Source organism: Rhododendron vialii, chromosome 3a, assembly GCF_030253575.1.
Source record: "Rhododendron vialii isolate Sample 1 chromosome 3a, ASM3025357v1".
Classification (NCBI taxonomy): domain Eukaryota; kingdom Viridiplantae; phylum Streptophyta; class Magnoliopsida; order Ericales; family Ericaceae; genus Rhododendron; species Rhododendron vialii.
In genome coordinates, this window is record NC_080559.1 from 12,488,105 (window position 1) to 12,507,469 (window position 19,365).

The 19,365-nt window shown below is 37.3% G+C and overlaps 1 protein-coding gene across 1 annotated transcript; it reads right to left on the bottom strand.

The window, feature by feature from the left end:
• Window positions 1-7,059: 7,059 nt before the first annotated feature.
• On the bottom strand, window positions 7,060-10,689 carry LOC131319427 (protein SMAX1-LIKE 3-like). Its single transcript, XM_058349660.1, has 3 exons — window positions 9,186-10,689; window positions 8,676-8,937; window positions 7,060-8,409 (listed from the first exon to the last, which is right to left on the bottom strand). Exons 1-3 carry the CDS (start codon window positions 10,379-10,381, stop codon window positions 7,270-7,272), a joined length of 2,598 nt encoding a protein of 865 aa, XP_058205643.1. The 5' UTR covers window positions 10,382-10,689; the 3' UTR covers window positions 7,060-7,269.
• Window positions 10,690-19,365: the final 8,676 nt, after the last annotated feature.

A 19,365-nucleotide genomic window follows, 5' to 3' on the forward strand; every position in this document is an offset into this window, starting at 1 on the left:
ATAGATATATTTCAAAAAAAAATAGCCAACAAAGCTTTATTACAACAAAACAGTAATAGGTACGAGTTACGATTATTACACCATTCCGGTCGCCAGAATAGTGATTTTTTTATTTACCTTCTTAACTGAATGATTGGCTTGGGTATCCTCTTGTTGGCGCGATACACATGAGACTGCTTGGTCAAATTTGACCAGGCATAAAAGATTTAATACTTTTTTTGGGCAAGGTTGAGCAAAATTATTGCAACAGCTATAAACTCAAGTAGTGAGTTAATTTATTTATAAATTAAAAGATTTATAAGAAAATAGAGTATAGAAATTATTTCCTGTTTCATTTTTTAAGTATAAAATAAGATGGTCAAAATTGGATTAATGTGCCGGTCAAAAATCGAACATTCTCACCTTTAACCAGTTTGATCATGTTACCACTTGATCCGCAAAGTGGGGCCCGTTAACTTTTGGGTTTTATTTTCTGTTAGGACTATTTTTATTTTTATTGGGAGAGAGATGCCGACGTGGCATGTGTATATTTCTTGTTGCATAATAGGAGTAAAAGGAGAGTTGTGATAAAAGTTCACAAAGGGAATTCATTCATTTGGTGTGTACACCAAATGTATATCACATGATCACACCATGTGGGATTCACTAGGGGTCTCATACGAATGATCAAAGCTGTTTAATTTATTTAAAATATTTTCTTAAGGATTATTGTAAGAAATCAGAGAAAGTTCGAAATCAAGGGGGGTATTGATGGCGTTTTCAAAATGTGAAGAGATGTCCATGACTATTGTTTAAATGCTAGAATTGGAGAGATTAGTTGGTGCCCCTAGAACCTTGCTACATGGTGCCCCAGACTCTCTTTCTGTGACATATTAATGTAGAGAATAGAATTTTGTCTCATTGCGAGTGGTGACTATGATGCACTAACACTTCTAGTGGTAGCCGTATCAGTATTAGACACTTCAGAGACACGCAGCACGTCAAGGTCATGGATGGAGACATAGTAGGGTGGTTTTTTTATATTCTTCAAACCTTTTCATAGATGGAATATTTATAACTTCAAAAGCATTGCATCCAATGTGCAATATGTAAAAGATATGTGTATGTGAATAGACATTCATCATTGGTCGATAATGCATCAGATAGGAGTTCTAACCTAAATATTTTGTTGTTACAATTTACGTTTACACAACTAAATTTTTTTTTTCTTAAATTACCGCTTCTTCTATCGCGTTTGTGCCCATTTTCTGAGAATTGTCATGTCCCATAGGTATCCGTGTCCCTATCTGTGCTACATTCATGGCGGCAAAGGAGCAGCTTCAAATACCAGATGTTGTCCATGATGTTTATTTTCCCTGCAATAAAAAGATCACAAAACGTCATATGCTCTCCCAATTAATCCCCTCTTCGCATATATAAACAAAATTATCATTAGCTTGTACACATATATATACCACTTGCAAGTAGTAATCTAAATTAATTGTAACCATTTTAGACTTGCTTTTGCCGTTCATTTAATTTCCAAAATGGGAGCAAAGCTCGAGGTCATGTCTTTAGGTGACAAAGACCCACCACAGCCACAAGTTTTGGAATATTTTCTTTATAAATTGCTCAAAATATGAATATAAACCTAGCTTAGTGGTTTAGGACACATCACTTCCATTGAACATGAATATATGCAATAAATGGTTATTCAATATCAAAAACATTATTGTACAATACTTAAAATAAGCCCAAAAAAAAAAAAAAAAAAGGGATCAAATTGGAGCTTAAAATAATCTAACTTTTTTGGGTCAAATAGGCTAGAAAAGCCAAATAAGTGATTATTCATAAGTGGTAACAAACACTCTTCATTAGCTTCTTTTTTTAAGTAAATAAGCTAAAAAAAATTGAATTATAAGTGCTAGCAAACATAACCATTGTAGATGTCGATCGACCAGGCCCTGACCATTTGCATTTGTCATCTGTGTGAATCTTCACCACCTTAATTTGATATTAAACCAGATTCACCTAACACTCACCAATAGTAAAAAATAGTTCCAAGTGCTTAATAATTGTTGACAGTGGCAACTGGTCATCATTGCACACATATTTGGCTTGATGAAATAGCACAACAAATTAGAAAAAATTATTTTCTTGACAAGTGAGATTCATAATATAATAGTAGAAAGGATTGAATCATTGCAGTTTGATTGTTGTAGGGTAGGGGTATCAACTTCGTCGGCACGGTATTCTCTTTTTGGGTAATAAGTGGAAAGATAAAGATAAGAAAAATACGAGCACTAATTGAAGAAAATACTTACCGAGGACAGTGCCCAGAAAGAGGGATTGATACTAAGAAAGAGGGATTGATACTAATAATCTCTTGTTCCGTGTAATCTTTACATTTGATTAATAAATTTTTATTTTTTTGCCGTTCAAAAAAAAAAAAGGACATACATACATATATATATGGAAAAACTCACTAGGTTGGAACCTACTCAACTAGAAATCATTGCGTATTTCAAATCTTATAAGCCAAAAAATTAATTACAAAGCTCATCTAATTAATATTTATACATCTCATGCACTTATCATGAACATGCTCGCTAGTGATTGGAACCTAAATTGTGTAAATTCATATTGAAGTTTGAAAGATGTCCATAAATTAATTTCATCTACGACTTTGAAAGCTTAATTAAACGTACATCTTTTTAATTCTTTAGTGCATATTATAAATCATACGTCCAAGTTATTTAACTGATTGTACAAATAAAGAGCAAATACCATTTGACCACGAGTTAACTAAAGTTATTTAACAAGTTAAAATCTCATTTCATACACAAATGCGAAAGATCGATATACCCGTGACATGCTTTTTATATCGTGCCCTGTGTGTTTTTCTGCTCGTGCCATAGGGCGCCCCGAAACATTGGTCTGGCTTGGTCCATCGATGGTGCCTGTGTTGTACCATGACGTCTTTGTTACTAATCTTGTTGTGTCTCCACCAGCCCAACCCATTTTATACCTCAAACCATTTATCCGAATGAATGATTTTTTCAGCTAAAATCTTTTGTTATGGAAATCTGTCCCAGGTATTCGAATGTCGGATGACAAAACTTATTAATCTTTTTGAACTTTTGCAAAAGGAAATTGATTTTGGCACTCTACTTTTAGCTATTGTCACTCCACTTTTTGTCTTTCTTCTATTTGAAATTACAACAATACCCTTTATTTTCTTAGGGGTTAATCATGCAAAAATATATATTAAATTGCCAATGTTTCTTGTAGATAGAGAAAGGTATATGCATGGTCTTCAACTGACCAAACCTACTTGAAACTCAAGCTTGTAGAACAAAGTGAGGGTGCATGTCTTAAAGTTTTCAAAAACAGGGAAAATGTGTAGTCTCTTTCTCTTTTCCTTTCCATTTTGTGTATGTCTTTAACCAGTATAATAGATTTACTGGAGTACAAGATTACTAGTAGATCACTTGCTTAAGGCCAAGGAAACTCTTCTGATCCATCTGTCTACCTGCTTAAGCACGAATAATTAACACAAAAATGATTTGAGGAACGGAATTAAATCGGATACGGAAATAAATTAAATAAGAAATATATTACTAGTGATCAAGCTAAATTATGTATTACTAGCTAGCTATCACGACACTTGAACAATTTGTCGATAAATAAAAAAAGAGAAATACAATTTGCAAAATAAAAGATAGAATTATTCACTCAAAACTCCCATATAACAATCACAAAAGGAAAAAAGAAAAAGAAGAATTATGCTCACAAGAACTGGCATTCTTCCTCAAGCTAGCACATATGCTATCTGATCTCACTATTAGAATTAAAGGCTTCAAAAGCTAATGTTCATCCTTTTGTATAAAGTGGTAGGATCGATGACTGTCTTTATAGTTCAAAGAAATTTTTTTTTTGGAAGGCGAAAAAGGAATTGAACTTACAGTTCAAAGATTATATTCGTTTCGTTATTTTAAATAGTTATCTTCCTTTTTAGCTTTCATTCGTCGATCGCGGTCACTGCCGTTCAACTTTTGAACTTATAAGTTTATGTGTGGAAATTCAAAAGAAAGGGGGAAAAAGGAGAAGCGAAAATTGGCGCACCATTTGTGAAAATAATTGGGGTGGCCTAATATTCTGTTTTGTTAAGGAAGATTTTTCTTTTCTCTCTTTCTAAAGTAGCTTTAGTTTAGCAGCACTCTCAAGTTATGAATAATTTCTTTCTCAAACTTTTTATGCACTTGTATACTTTTTTCTTAGATCTTATTCTCCTTGTTATAAAGAAGAAGATGTTTCAATCATACTTAAAGCTACTTGCAATTTATGGTGTTGGCTTAATGTTGAACTATGTTGGTGTAATTGGGGAATGGCCGGGCTTTTTATTTTTATGTTTTATAACTAGATGTCTGGACTAGCTTGTACCTTGACTTATTTCAGAGTCCTGAATCTAACGAATGGGCAAACCCTCCGGTGGCTTCAAAGGTTGGAGAACAGACGTTGACCCTAGCTAGCTATTACTCTAGCTAACAAATTAAAGACTAAGGGTATCTTCAGTGGCATAACTAAAATTGAAAAATTAAAACTTGTCATCTTATCATTTGGTTATCCATTTAATAAGTTGCTAAGGTTAAATGTGCCAGAATAGACCTTGATCACTCCATCGATCATATGCGCCAAGACCCAAAAGAGAGATTACAAAACAAAACGAGGTTGGCAAGTAATTAACCAACCATGACATACAACTCTAAAATGAAACACCTCTCCCAAAACCCAACCATGACATAAAATTACACCAAAATTTTACACCTCTTCCTAAACCCAACCATGGTACACACAAAACACCAAAAGGTTACATCTCACTCGATACAACTGAGGATCAAGCAACGTATTGCGGAGCCTGAATCTTGGCTTTTTCATCATCTTTGGCTTCCATTATCATGATTTTCCGCAATTTAGTTTTTGAAGTGTACTGTGCAGTTCACTACCGTGAGCTTATCCTGGCCATCTCTCTTCAATTATTTGAGCCATTCAAAACTTCTAGGATTTGTCAACAAAGCCATTCTTGTACAGTAAAAGATAAGATTAGTCAAATAGGTAGAATAGAGAACCCCAAAGGGTTCGGCCAAGAGGTTATGAAATAACAATAAGTGTTTGTTCTTCATGTGATTGCATGTTCGAATCTCGCCCAGGCCAAACATTCTAAACTCTTACAGCCACTAGAGAGTTTGTCCGGTCTTTAATTTTAGAGCCCCTAAGCTAATAAGAAAAAACTTCAGGGCCCCGAAATTCGACTAGTTGCGCACATCTTGTCTTGGAAATAAATTAGTACGCATATGTGCCTATGAGAGTACAGCTCCAATTAATGTTTAATTAAAGAAATACTCCAATATCGCAAGCTAGTCCGCCGTTGCACCCACTATCAGTCGCGCAGAATTTTTCAACAATATTCATAATAGTCTTATTTGATTTTATTTTTATTATTGGTTAAAGAAATTTCGTACATCATAGAGATAAAAGAAAAAAAGCAGTACAATAAGAAAACAAATGCATAGAGAGAGCTACACAAGAGTAGGCAATGACTCTTGTGCTGCTACTCGCAAAAACTCAACTCAACCTATCTCCCTAAGCCTCTTGGTTTTTTTAAAATAAGAAACGATGTTCACTTTGTATGGTTCTCAATTTTGAGATAAAAAAGTCTTATAGGTTTGCGTATTTAGTTTTTTTTTTTGATATTTTAATAAACTCTACTTTTTGAATAGAAATACACTGTATATATTAAAAAAGTAAAAATTAAGTAAAAAAATTGAAAAAAAAATCATTAAAGACAGAAAAAACCTGAATTCCACCAAGTGACCGAAGGCCACGCAAAAATAGATGATTCTTATGAAACCTTACGGTTTCAATTTGGAAGAAATCGCCAATATAAATAATCGCCTATATGGCCAAAGGCCTATCAAATCCACCATAAAAAGGGCAACCAAAAAATTGATGAAGATCGAACAAAGAATCATTTAGGTTTGACAGATGAGACCCCCTAGGGGTCTCTCAGAGGATCTCTCAAGTCTAGTCAAAACCCAAACGAGAGGGTAAGACTATATTTAGAGCCACAGATTTAATTCTTTTTAAAGTTAGGATATTTGTTAGATTATGTTTCCTTTGCATAAAGAGTCCAAAACAATAATGAAACTAGAAAACCTATCTTTAGAAAGTTCAAATCTATACAGAATCGCCAAACTGCATAGCCACCGCTTTTGCGTACTTGAACATGATCGACTGGATGAGAATTACCGAGAGCTCTGGAGTCCAAAACGTTATTCAAACGTCGAGACGACCGTGAGTACTCCTGTCCGGATGGGATATACACAGAAGACCAATATTATCGAGCCGAAATATCCCGAGAGAGAGAGAGAGAGAGAGAGAGAGAGAGAGAGAGAGAGAGAGAGAGAGAGAGAGAGAGAGAGAGAGAGGCTGCATGTAACAAAAATTTCCTGAGGTCATCCATGCAAAAAATATGAACAGCGGGCGTACACTTTTCACACTGAATGCTACAATCAGTCCTACTCCGTTTAGCGTTGCAAGTATACAAATATACACCAACGTCACCACCAATCAGACTGATTGGTTTTTGGTACAAAAAATTTGTGCGTAAGCCAGGATTTTAAAAAGGAATTGCATGGCAAATTTGGCTGCCAGCCATGGCTTTAAATATCTGCAAGCTACGTAACGTACCGGCAAATTCGTAAAGGTTTTGAGTCCCCTGTTACCGTTACATCAGGATATATTGGTGTGATGAAAAATCGAATGCGCATTGGCTCGTTACCGTTACGCATCAGCCGGTTACCGTTACGCATCGGCCCCTTTTCGATTCATGGCTATGCTTTGAGCAATTAATTTTTTCTCCAAAAATAACTGTCAAAAAAATTCATGACAGCTACGACCGACTCCCGTTAACGTATAGTACGATGCTCCCGTTACCGTTACACCACAATCGTTACCTCCATAAACAAAAAAAAGGTGTTACACTTGGAACTACAACTTTATAAAGGAAAAATCAAACACAGAAGTTGAACAGAACAATCTACTACGAACGACAAGATCGGACAAGTATTACAATATACAATCTACAAGTAAGAGTACATGACATTCATGGAAGTGCTTAGTTTTGATTTAACAGTAATTTCTTTCCCCCATCCAACTAAAAAAGAAACGAAAAGAAAAAATAAACCAAAACTAAAGCCCAAAAAAAGAAAAAAAGAGAGAGAGTACATCTCACAACACTTGAATTTTGAAGAGGATTTGCCTATCCACAGAGTCCAGTATACCAATTTCACCAACTGAATGTTCATCCCCACTATCATCTCCAGTGGCCAAATTCAAATCCAATGCAGTACCACCCACTCTTCTCTCCAGCTCTGAGTCATCTTCTTCTTCATCATCTTTCTCTTCCCTCTCTCCTCCACATTTTGGCATGATGATAATGGGAGGAGAACAAGCTCTAGACATGGAACTTAAACTTTCGCCACTGAAAATGACAATTGCGTCCCTGAGAGGAACCGATTCCCCACCGTTGAACGTGATTCTTCCACTCTCAATTGCTTTCTTAATTCCCTTTTGAGAAAAGTAATCAACTTGCTCTAGATCCTCCATGAGAAACACGCGGCTCGGATTCTCTTCGACTGCCTGTGCGAACCTTTCGAGGTAACTCGAACCTGATTCGTCTCTTGCTCTTTTGTTGCTGAATTCTTCTTCACTGGAATCAGCTCTTGTTGCTGAATAGCTGCTTATTCCAATTGTGACAAAGTTACTCTTGGAGCCAAACACAACCTTGGCTAGCTCCTTTGCAACTTTCTCCTTTCCTAGGGAATCAAGTCCTAGGAAAAACAACCAAGCTTCCTCTTTGCTTTCTCTGTTTTTCAAATTTCCTTTTCTTGAAATAACTCCAGATCTGCATTCAAGGATTGTCGTCGCGATTTCCGGAATTATTTCCTTTTGCCAAGGAACTTTTCTTCCCAATGCATTGCACAACGTTTTCAAATTCTCAGGGTTAAGCTCTTTGAAGCTGTTTAAGCACTCAAAGCCCTCATTTGCCTCACTTGAAGAAGCAGAGTTAGGACTGGAGTTAGGGTTGGACAAAAGGTCTGGTTTTGGTTCTGTGCCCTTGTAATCATTTTGGGATACTAAGAATTGGTGTTCTTTAGGGGACCGTTTGGGTTCGAAGAGTGTTGGCCAATTCAAAAGGGAGTTGTGCAAGTTGTGGCTGCTTTGGTCATGTGAAGAGATTGAAGTAGAGGAACAAGGAGATGATGAGGAAGAGAAATTCAAGGCTTTTCCAAGGAAGTTTGACTGTTTGTGGATTGAGCTGCAAATCGAGTTCCATTTCTTGCAGAGTTCTTTAAGCTTGTTGAATTCCTGCAACAACAGCAGTAGAGGAACGATATATGTTATCTGAGATTCGAAAAGCCTATTCGTACAAAATATTTCAATAGAAAATGAGAGACGAGAATGATGTGACAGTGACGTTTTCGTTTTGAAACAGAATGCTCATAATTGAGCCAAAGTCATTCTGTACAAAAGTAGTACTCCACTATTTATGAGTTTTCATTTCACTAATCCTTTTCACCTTGCTTTCTGACAAAAACTTGATAGGACAAGGACATATTGGTCAAAATTGGTACCTGGTCATGGGTAGTTTGGCTGCTTTTGTTCTCTTGCTTGTACTTTTGGAGCCATGAGGGCAAGCTTGAACTAATAGAAGTGGTGGTGGAGTACTCATTGTAGCAAGAACTAGTACTTAATGCTATGCTTTGAGCTTCTTTGTTGTAACTAGCCAAGCATTCTTTGCAGCAAGTGAGGTTCTTCTCAACTCCAAGCTTGATTTCTGACCACCTGGACTCTTCTAGCCCTGATACCTTGCTTTCAAACTGACCTTCCAAATCACTGGAAAAAGCAACGAAAAGCATGATTAATAGGACACTAATTAAATTGAGTAATGTCATACAAACTCAACTTCTATACGAAATTGTCATACAGAACATGACGAGTTTGTTCTTTCATTTCGAACTAAACACTGCCAAGTACGAAAAATTAATTCCGAAAATGTCACCGGAACATGTGGGATTGGTTTTCTGTATTAAAATTTTGTTCACTTGTTCCGAAAGTTGATGTCAGAAAAACATTAATTGTACCTTTCAAGGTTGAGACTAAGCCCCAAGCTGCCAACAGGAATTGTGAGAGGGTGAAGCTGCCAAAGAGTCTGTAGAGAAGGCTGCCCTGCCCTGCATCTCATGTAAGTTTTGAAAGTTGCAATTCCCATCAGCCATATTTTTCCACTTTCCCCATTGACACCACCCAACAATCTACTAAGCTCCATGATCATGAGCTCCACAGGACAATAGTAACTTCTGCTATGCCCACCATAATTTGACCAAAACTCAGATACCCATTGGAGATCACCCAAATACAAAACAACTCCTCTGGGTAGATACCCTTTCACAAGGCTCCTTAACTCCCCTATCCTCTTTTCAGCCTCATCAATGGGAAGGTTTTTCAAGGACATAAGAGGAAGGCTTATGAATTGCACATTCCTCATTTCAATTGGAACATCTCCCCTATCAAACTTATCAATCACTCTCCTCACCACTCCCTCTGCACTCGCTAGACACTCCCCGACGACAACAGAGTTTCTCCTTTTCTTGCTCATCAACGAGTCCAAAACACCCGTTATGTCTTCGTTACGAACGTGATCATTGGGGGTGTTGAATTTCACTTTGAAATGACTCAAAGATGGAAATTGGGACACATGATGGCTAGAGCCAAGAATTGGACTAGGTTTTGCGCTTTCAATGGAACTGTGAGAACAAACCTCCAAAGAGACAGCTTGTTCTACATTGGTTTTCACTTGTGTGCTAGAAAAACCAGCTTCTCTCATGACTCTACTGACACTTGGGTCATCTAAGATAGAGATCACCAACTGTTCTAGCTCTACTTTGAGGGCTAAAATGGGTTGTTGTTGGTTTTCAATGGAGCCGCGGCGTTGGTGAGCCTGAGCTCGCTTGAAGGCCGCAACTAAGGCGTTGGAAAGGGAAGGGGGGTGGTGGTGGTGTGAGTGAAGGCCAAGTATAGGGCTTGACGCGGTGGTGGGAAGGCGGTTTAGGGCCACGTTGAAGCAAAGCTCCAGGGCTTTGCATTGGAGAGGGTGGGAGTGGGATTGGAGGCAAGCGGCTCGGAGGAGGGCGGTGGAGGAAGCAAGCATGGCGGTGGCCACATGGAGAGGGGTGACTTGGGCATGGCCGCGCCGCCTGGCTAGGGTTATGGCTTGTTTTACTATGGTTGCTGATTCTGTAGTTAGAGTTTGATGGACAGTGTAACCTCCTGTCCTCATCTTGTATCTTTCAGTTGTTTTGAGCTGAAACTAAGTTTGTAAGTGGATTAGTAGTTGGAGAAAGAGATTAAGGGAGGAGAAGGAGAAGATTTGGTTTCATGTGTTTTCTTTGGTCGGGGGAAGAGAAATGTGGAGAGGTGATCAAATGTACTTTGATGGGTACTCTAATTGTGTGTTTTATAGTTTGGGAGTGAAGGGAGTTGGTGTATGTATGGTGGTGTAATATAGGAAGTGGCCAGGTTTTTGTGCTTTTCTTGTGAATGAGGAAAGTTTTGGATTTTGTATATGAAAAGTGGAATGCATGTGAGGCAAAGGTTTGTTGTCTCTCTCTTTCTCTCATTTTCTGTTTAAATTAAAGATAAAGTTCACAGAAATATACTGGCTAGGTTTTTTTTTATTGGAATGATGTTGCAATAATATTTTTGTCCAGTAATAGTTCTCCAGTATTTATGCAGGATTCAAAGGATTTATGATGTGGTGGTCACACTTGATGAGTACAGTCATTGGAATAGACACTTCATTTTTTAGAGAAACAGATTCACATTCAGTGCCATCATTTATCCGAAAATTGTGTATGTAGTATCTTAACTTTTATTATTCATCTTGGATGATTTTTATGATTTTAATTGAAATTAAAAGCACACAGGTCAGGTACATTTTTTTTGTTTAATCTTTGTAATCTTTTGCTTTCTCAGTTTGTAATCTTTTGCTTTTTCAGTTCGGTTTAAGTGTGTGTATAGATACGTACACACATTAGTATAAAAGTATTAAGGCACTAACATAGGAAATTTTTTGTGAATTCTCTAGCCCTGACGTGGATGACCGCCTGTCTTTGACCGGGCTGAGGAGGGAAATAGTCGAGGTGCGCGTAAGCTAGACCGAATATCCTGACCGACAGAAAAAAGAAATTAAACAAAAACATAGGAAAAAAGTGAGACAAGTGGCCTTTTCTTGATACAATAAAAACAATTCAAAGAAGTAGGAATGGAAGAAGAATAACTTTAGATCACAAAATAGGCTTGTGGGTTTGTGTGTAATGTGTCAGTTGCATAGTAGTATTTCTCAATCAAAACTACCACTTTGGATAGAAAAGAGAAAAAGAGGAGGTGGGAAAAGACACAAAAAGAGAAAGGGGAAAAGGGGCATGAGAGAGTCCATCAATTACGAGGAGGGTATATCATATATGGTATAGTAGGCTGAAAAGAGAGAGCGGAAGGACTGTCTGTTTGAAGGAATCGCCAAGTGTGACTAGGTGTAATTTTAATTTTAACGTCGATATCGAAATTAGTTTACGTGTACTTCAATTACTTTTGGCACCTTTCTTAGTGAGCGGAAGACTCAATTAAAGTCGAACCAAAGTTCTATACTAATAGATTCCATAAAAATTGGTAGCACCCGATAAATTTGAATTTAAAACTTTAAAAGAAATCGAGCTCCTTAATTAAGTCTCGTGCCTTGACTACCAGATAAATATCGGAGATCTTTAAGTGTTGGTAGCTCCTGTCCAAGAGGAAGGAATAAAGTGTAATTGGCTTTGATTGATGGAATAATAACGGGGGCCTCTCAAAAGCTCCATGATACTGCGTTCCTTCCCAATCTACATAGGCATGACATTGGTTTGCATATCATCTCACCATTTTACTACATGAAAAATTACATGTACTTTTTGAATGGATACGAACATTGAATTAAATTATATTCGAGGTTATCATATGTTCAATGTTTCATTAAATTTCCTTTGATACAGATTAAATATTAATATTCATCGCATGTAGGATGCCCGATATAACAGAAAGTGTGAAGTTATAGATTCCATCACTATTAGACAGATGGAATAATATCTCGTATGAGATTATATAAATCCTTTACTTATTGAACATTCAATTTTTCTTATTTTTTTCAAGAGCAATGAAACAGGTCCTGTACCTACCAATGTCTAATTGGTATGATATTTTACATTGTCGACAAGGGCTCAATATTGGCTCACAATCAGGATTTTTTTACCTACCGCAATCCACTAGGGGGCTTGTGATGAACATAGTTACTATCTTTAAGGTGAAAATTATCATTTAAAAGGAAGATTTCGCTATTTTGGGTGTATTGAAATCATTGAACTATCAAACTACTGAATACCGTCAAGGTTTTTGATTCAAGAATTATTGAAAAGCTTTAACTTCGGGGAACGCCTGCTCTCCTGGAGCAAATTTGAATTGAGGCATTTGGGAAAGTTATTTAATGTCCTCTGAAAGATTGACAAACGATGATTCGTATAGTGTGTGATTTGTTAATAATGTTAAGACTCGTAATATTTTGTATTAGTACTTTAGTAGTATTAGTATTTTGAGGGACAAAATGGCAAGTACTACACCGTAAGTGGTAGTGAGGAGCAATGCCCCAACATGCACCGGAAGGATTCCCTTGGAAGGATTTGAATTCTCAAACGAAGGGTTGTTGGCAAGCCTCTAACGACGCATGGGAGATGTGCTAATTTGACGGAGCTTCAAATCAGAATGGATATGGGCCGGATCGAGATTGTCTTAATTGAAAGTTGAAAAGCTTATACTGATCTAATATGGGCTCTTCTTGGGCCATTCGTTGAGCCAGGGAAATGATAGAATATTGGGTGGAGCAAATCTGTCAATGGGCCTAAAAGGCCCATGTATCATAATGGAGTGGCTTTAGTTCTGGGATCATAAAATTTTGCTAGACATCCTCTCGGGTCCAAGCCCCCTAAATGAGCCGAGCCAAGCTAGCCAGCTGCTCGGTTTGTTTATAGCCCTACTCTTAGGCCATCCACAGTGGTATAATCAAAAAGTCAATTATTTTTAAAGTTAATAATGTTTGTGCAAAAGATGGCTCACAATAGTATAATCAAATTTAGCAACATCCTTAGAAATAATCAAATTTTAGGCTTTGGATAACCAAAACTAGCAACATTTTTCAATAATCAAAATTTGTTGATCTCACATCACATAAGTTAACTAGTTCTAAAATTTGTATACACGCATTTTTCAATTGATATTTTCTTCTCTTCTTCGCCAACTTTATATCTTCTCCACTTTACCCACAAATTATTTCTCTTTTTTTCCCTCCAAAAGTGAAGTTCATATCTCTCGATTACCTACATTTCAACCCATCGTCGCCGGATTATGGTATATCACTTTTCTTTCTCGTTTCTATTTTTTCCTCCACAAATAAAATTCATAATAGGAGAAAAGGGAGTCACTGATTTTTCTCCAAAATTAAGGGAGGGCATTGATATAGCCCAAAAAAAACTTAAATGAAGAGAAGTAAATGACGGAAAACAGAGAGGGAGAGAGAGTGAAATTATTGTGGATCACTGATTTTGGTTATGAACTAGAAGCGCCCATCGTGAACTTTAACATTGGTAAGCTTAGCAACCTCTTAAATGAATAATCAAAAGCTGATGTGTCAATTTTTAATTATCTATTTTTGATTATACCACTGTGGATGGCCTTATGTGTCTCGGCTCTTTTATCCTCAGAAACGAAGAAAAAAACATACTATACTTGTAAGAACTTGTCAACCCTATGCGACATCCTTTAAGATAATTTAGGTGTCCTATAATTCGCGAAATAAAATATTAATTTTTTTTAAATTCTAGATGAAGTACTAAGTACTTAAGTAGATCTCAAAACCACAGTTTGATGCATGATTAAAATTTTCGTGATGGTAGGACATACGAACTCTGCGCGCACCACTATCGATGTAGGAAACTACTTCCAAGGTAAGAAGGAAACTTTGTCGTAATTTTCTAACACATGAATTTTGAAGGAGAGATATCGAGTGCGATTTCGGTCCCTTTAATTAGTTCCCGCGTTTGTGACGGATTGTAACAAAGTGATTTTAATCTAATCCCTGTGCCTACCCATTGAAATATTACAACACTGCTACTCATTGAGAAATGTGTTCGAGAACCACAGTTCTTTAAAACCTAGACCCTTTTCCCAACTCCCAAGTTTTGAGTGCGATTCCGGTCCCTTTATCGAGGTGCCATTCATTTTTCTAGCCGCTTACCCAAACTTCATTATCCTCCTTAGCAAGTACCATCTAGTACTCTTTTACAATCGGTTTACACTCATTTTTTACACTTTTAGAAAGAGCCAATGATTGAGTGCCACGTGACAAATGCACCCGAACTCATGGTCAACAAAGAGTCAAAATCAAGTGGGCCTGCTTTGTTGGTCAACGAGAAAGTCAAAGACGATGAAGTCCAAGTGTGAAAATGATCAACGGTTAAAGAACCAATCCCAAAATGACAAGGGTACATTAGATTTGCCCTATCCTAATATTCAAAAACAAACTTTTACTTTTCAGGGTAATTGAAATTTTTCAGGATCTAGTTGCATTTACAGGTAGACTTTCAAAGAATATTCATTCATTTCCTTGGATTTTAAGCATTAAAAAAGGTTAAATATGTGAGGATCAGTCATGAATGCCACGTGACACTTAATGAAATATGTTTCAGTTGAATATAGTTAGTGGGATGAGCAAAATCAGAGAATAGTCCCTGAAAAATAGGAGTTTTGCTTATTTTTGACCTATTCAAGGGCCACATGGCAACCATCAGTGGATTTTGGTTTTCAATCAACGTCTATAGTCAATTTGAGCTCAAAGGGAGTAGTTTGAAGACATGAGACACATGTTGCATTCTTAAAGTCTAACTTTAGGGATGGTTGGCAACTTTTCAGGGCATATTTAGGGAATATTCTTCCCGGTTAGTAGGAGGTAATTGCTACATGAAGCGTGAGTGAGCCATGTTTACAGCAAAAATGGTTCGTGCATGCTTGAAAGTCGGAAAAGACCTTGAAAAATAAGAGTTATGTCACTTTTTGATCGATTCAAAGGGCCACGTGGCATTAATCGAGGAATTTACTATCAATATCAACGATGGTGTAACGCCCCGATTTTTAGGAACATTAAGTAAATAAATTTTAAAACAAAGTTTGTTCCAAATTTTGGAAACGGTACTAAGATAATTTCTACTCCTTAGGGCGTCCGTCTTCTTCTGCAACCATCTGTTCTGCACCAAACTCCTCCAAATTGTAGTACCCTTCCTGTCCGTCTCTATTATCTGGCATGAGATGCCAGGTCCACAAAAGTAGATCCGATAAGCAATTAAGCTTAGTAGCTAACTCCTACCTCTATGTCCCGTACGCTAACAAAATTAGTATCTAACTTTGAATAGTAAATTTCAGGAGTCAACAGTTCATCTCATAAAAATCACATCAACAGATAAAGTGTCGGTGTCTTGTCAGAGTTTATCATCATCGCAGCGTATCGTAAACCATATCCTCATTTTTCCAGTATCGCTTCCACTTTCCATCTTATTTCCTCGAGCACTGGTTCCGCTGACCATCTTTCAGGACCTACCGGGCTCCCAGACTAAGTTCAGATTTTGCCACCCAAAAGCACTGATTCCGCTGACCGTCTCTTACGGACCTACCGGGCTCTCAGTCTTTAATTATTTCACATTTCTCAACACACATGGCACTAGTTCCGCTAACCATTCTTTCAGGACCTGCCGGGCTCCTAGGCCACACATGTATACCCGAGCCATGGTTCCGCCGACCATTCTCTCAGGACCTACCGGGCTCCCATGCTCACACACGCACACTCGAGCCATGATTCCGCTGACCATCTTCAATGGACCTACCGGGTTCTCATGCTCACACAATTGCCAATCCACTCTTTCAATTTTCCTCCTTTCTACTTTTCAACATTTTTCTTGTCTTTCGTGTCTCGTACACATGTATCATTTCGCGCGTTCAACATTAGAGTTTACAAATAATCATGCAGAGTCCACATTTAAATTTCATGTTTCCTTTCAAAATACCCATGTCGGCACCACCAGATGATACCATCTCTGTTTTGTAATTTAACATGCAAGAATTATGAAATCTCCATTTCGCTTAATTGAATGCACTGTACTAACTAAATTTTAACGACATCATTTTGGTTTAATTATCTTTACAGTCGAGGTCAAGGAATGAAATCATATAATAACGAGATGCCGAAACAGTATATTGAAAACTTATACATATATATATTAACATGCGAATCATACAAAATTTTCAATTTCAATCTCTTTAATAACAATATTGTAACATTAATTATAGGAGGTTTCTACGTACCTTGTGATCGATAATAATGGTACTCATCATTCAATCCCAAAAAGTAATTTGAACATGTGATGTTATAAAAATTCTAATTTCGATATCATATAGCACATCCATATTATACTTAGGTGAGTAGGTAAGAGGTTTCTACCTTTCTTCTAGGCGGTAGGATTTGATTCTAGCGGCGTTGGGTCAGTTTGCGGGCGGCACCCAGTGTAGAAAAGTGCGGAGAGAAGTTACTAGTATTTATAGGCAGAGCCTTTCTCTCTCTCGGCTTTATCTCTTTTTTTCTTTTTCTTTTTTTTTTCTTGCCCTCCAAGTCTACTGTGATTGGATAAGTGATAAGGGGTGAGTCAAAGAATGGATAAAAGTTCTTCCTCCCTTGCCTCCTTTCGGCTCTAGATCTCTTCTCAATATATGCAGGCATGCAATAAATGCTTATGTTTATCAAAAAAAATAATAAATAATAAATAATAAAAAAAAATTAATGCTTATGGATATATATGTATAACTAGTCTCGGATTTTATCCACATATAATAATAATAGTGGGGTGTAATATATTTATATGTGTAGGTACGTATATACTTAGTACTTGATTTGGTTTTCTTTAGAATAGGTTATAAAATTAAAATTAAGTAAAAAGAAATGATAATTGAACATTAAATTTTATTGTCAAAAATTAGGATCGTTACAGATGGTACATATTTATAGTGTTTTTTTTGAATAAATGGGAGCTGTTTTTTGTAGAGGACACGTGGAGCACTCTCAAAGCCTTATGTTCTGTTTTTCAAGGTCTTTACTGCTATAAATAGGGGAAACAAAGGCAGAAAGGCTCTTGCCTCATCATTCCAATACTAATTTTTTCAGCTTCTCAACATTTACTTTCTGGCATTTTCCTTTCACAAATGACTTGTAATTTCGATACTACTAAGTCCTTGTTCTTTCCTATTGTACTCATCCACTTTATTCACTATAATACAAGTGGCTTTGTTTGTTTCGTGTTACATTTTGTTATTCACTAAATATTAAGTCCTTCACGAGTAAGGCAAATCCGAACCAACTTTCACAGCCTTTACCAAAAGGTTGTGGAGCAATCGCTTGCACGAGAAGTCAGATCAGGGTACTCCGCTGTTCCCTGTCCATTTAGACCACGTCACGGTCTTGGCACACCCACATCACTCACGCTCAACGTTCCTTGACCGCAGGGCACGTTTGTCACTTTTGGAGCTTTCACAATCATAAATTGTTTCCGGTCCTTAGAAAAAGAAAGTTGTAAAAAGTTGTAATCGAGAGTTTCCAAAGATATATAAGTTTCAGCAGTTCAAATTAAAAAAAAAAAGAAAAGAAAGAAAGAAAGAGTTTCCAAAGATTGGACCACCAAATTAATATTTGTGGTTCCAATGCCAACAACATCTAGCAACCTTCTTCATGATTTTAAGCGTAGACCCGCAGATTCCTCTTTTTAACAGGTGGTCCATTTATGTACATGCATCTCTTGGGCTTATTCACATATTTGGCTACTTTCTGATTTACTATATATTCAAGTTATATCGAACCTATCAGATTATGTCGTTAGTATCACGTAAGGCAATGCGTAAATGTTTACCTCCGAAATCTCATTAGAGGAAATTCGTTTTTCATCAGTATGTAGGATCAATGCAATTTATGTTTTTGTAGTACGTGCTTGGATCTTAGTTTGTCAAGGCAAAGGAGAGAGAGAGAGAGTAAAGAATAAAATAAACTTTGAAGAAAATGAATCTGAAAAACAAATATCACCTTTCTTGAAAGATTCCTATCCTAGCTAATACATGGATTTTTCTTTGATAAAGATTTCGAACTCTGATTCTATGTCGTAACCGGGTTGGTGGCGTAATCAGCTCACTCTCATAGCGTTTTGGGATTAGGAGGGTTCCAGCTTGAGGCGTGTAAACAACTTCCCCGCATGCATTGCAGTCCTGCTGGCCCAACTGTGACCCATTAGCCCTTGCAGTGAGGCAGTGGAACTCTACGAGGGATTGATCCCTCACGAACCCGCCGCAGGTCTCAAGTTTTTATGAGCCTAAGGGAGGTTGCTACAAACCCTTCACAGGTCTCAAGTTCTTATGAGCCTGCTAAGGGAGGTTTCTATAGCCGGTCTCCCTGCCCCCTCCTCCACAACTCACAAATGGAATTCTCATTCCATGACACCTTTGATAGCGTTGGCTCTTTTTTTCTTTTTTTAATAACGGAGGAACGGCCTTACAGTCAGGCTATTATATGGACCCGACTGCACAATTCAAACCTTCGGGGGAATTAGCGCAATTCCACCAATCACGACCTCCAACTTACGTCGGGATATTCATACCCCAGACCTTGAAGAGTACTCCTAAAGCTTGGACATCCGTCTGAATCACTGTGGTAATCCCTGGGTGTGTAGCATTGGCTTTGTTGTCTTGGGGTAACCAGTTTTTGTCAATTGCCTCAATTCCTATATGAAGATATTAGGAAACTATCGTGCAATAATGATCCCCAAACTAGATGGTCTTGTCCACCAAATGTTTCCAGAATTGTTGACAAGTATAAAGTTTCTGAGATGCCATTCAATTCCAACATGCGCACATGACATTTCCCCCCAAATACATTAACAAACGTACAAATGAAAAATTAATTTCATAGTTCGGACAGCAATCTTTTACATCAAGTCTGAAAAGCCCATGTTCCCATGGCCCAGCACCTCTGCAGTTTATGATTTTACTATATATATATATATATATATATATATAAGGCCACTAGGTACGCTGTAGAGAGTAAACATGACAATTACCGTGAGGGGTTGGTTCAGTGGTTGAAACTTAAACTTGGTT

Coding starts and splice junctions, on each gene's coding strand:
- LOC131319427 (XM_058349660.1), bottom strand. CDS start 10,381: ATGAGGACAGGAGGTTACACTGTCCATCAAACTCTAACTACAGAATCA. Junction 8,938..9,185: donor CTTAGTCTCAACCTTGAAAG/GTACAATTAATG, acceptor TGCTTTTTCCAG/TGATTTGGAAGGTCAGTTTG. Junction 8,410..8,675: donor GCCAAACTACCCATGACCAG/GTACCAATTTTG, acceptor CTGTTGTTGCAG/GAATTCAACAAGCTTAAAGA.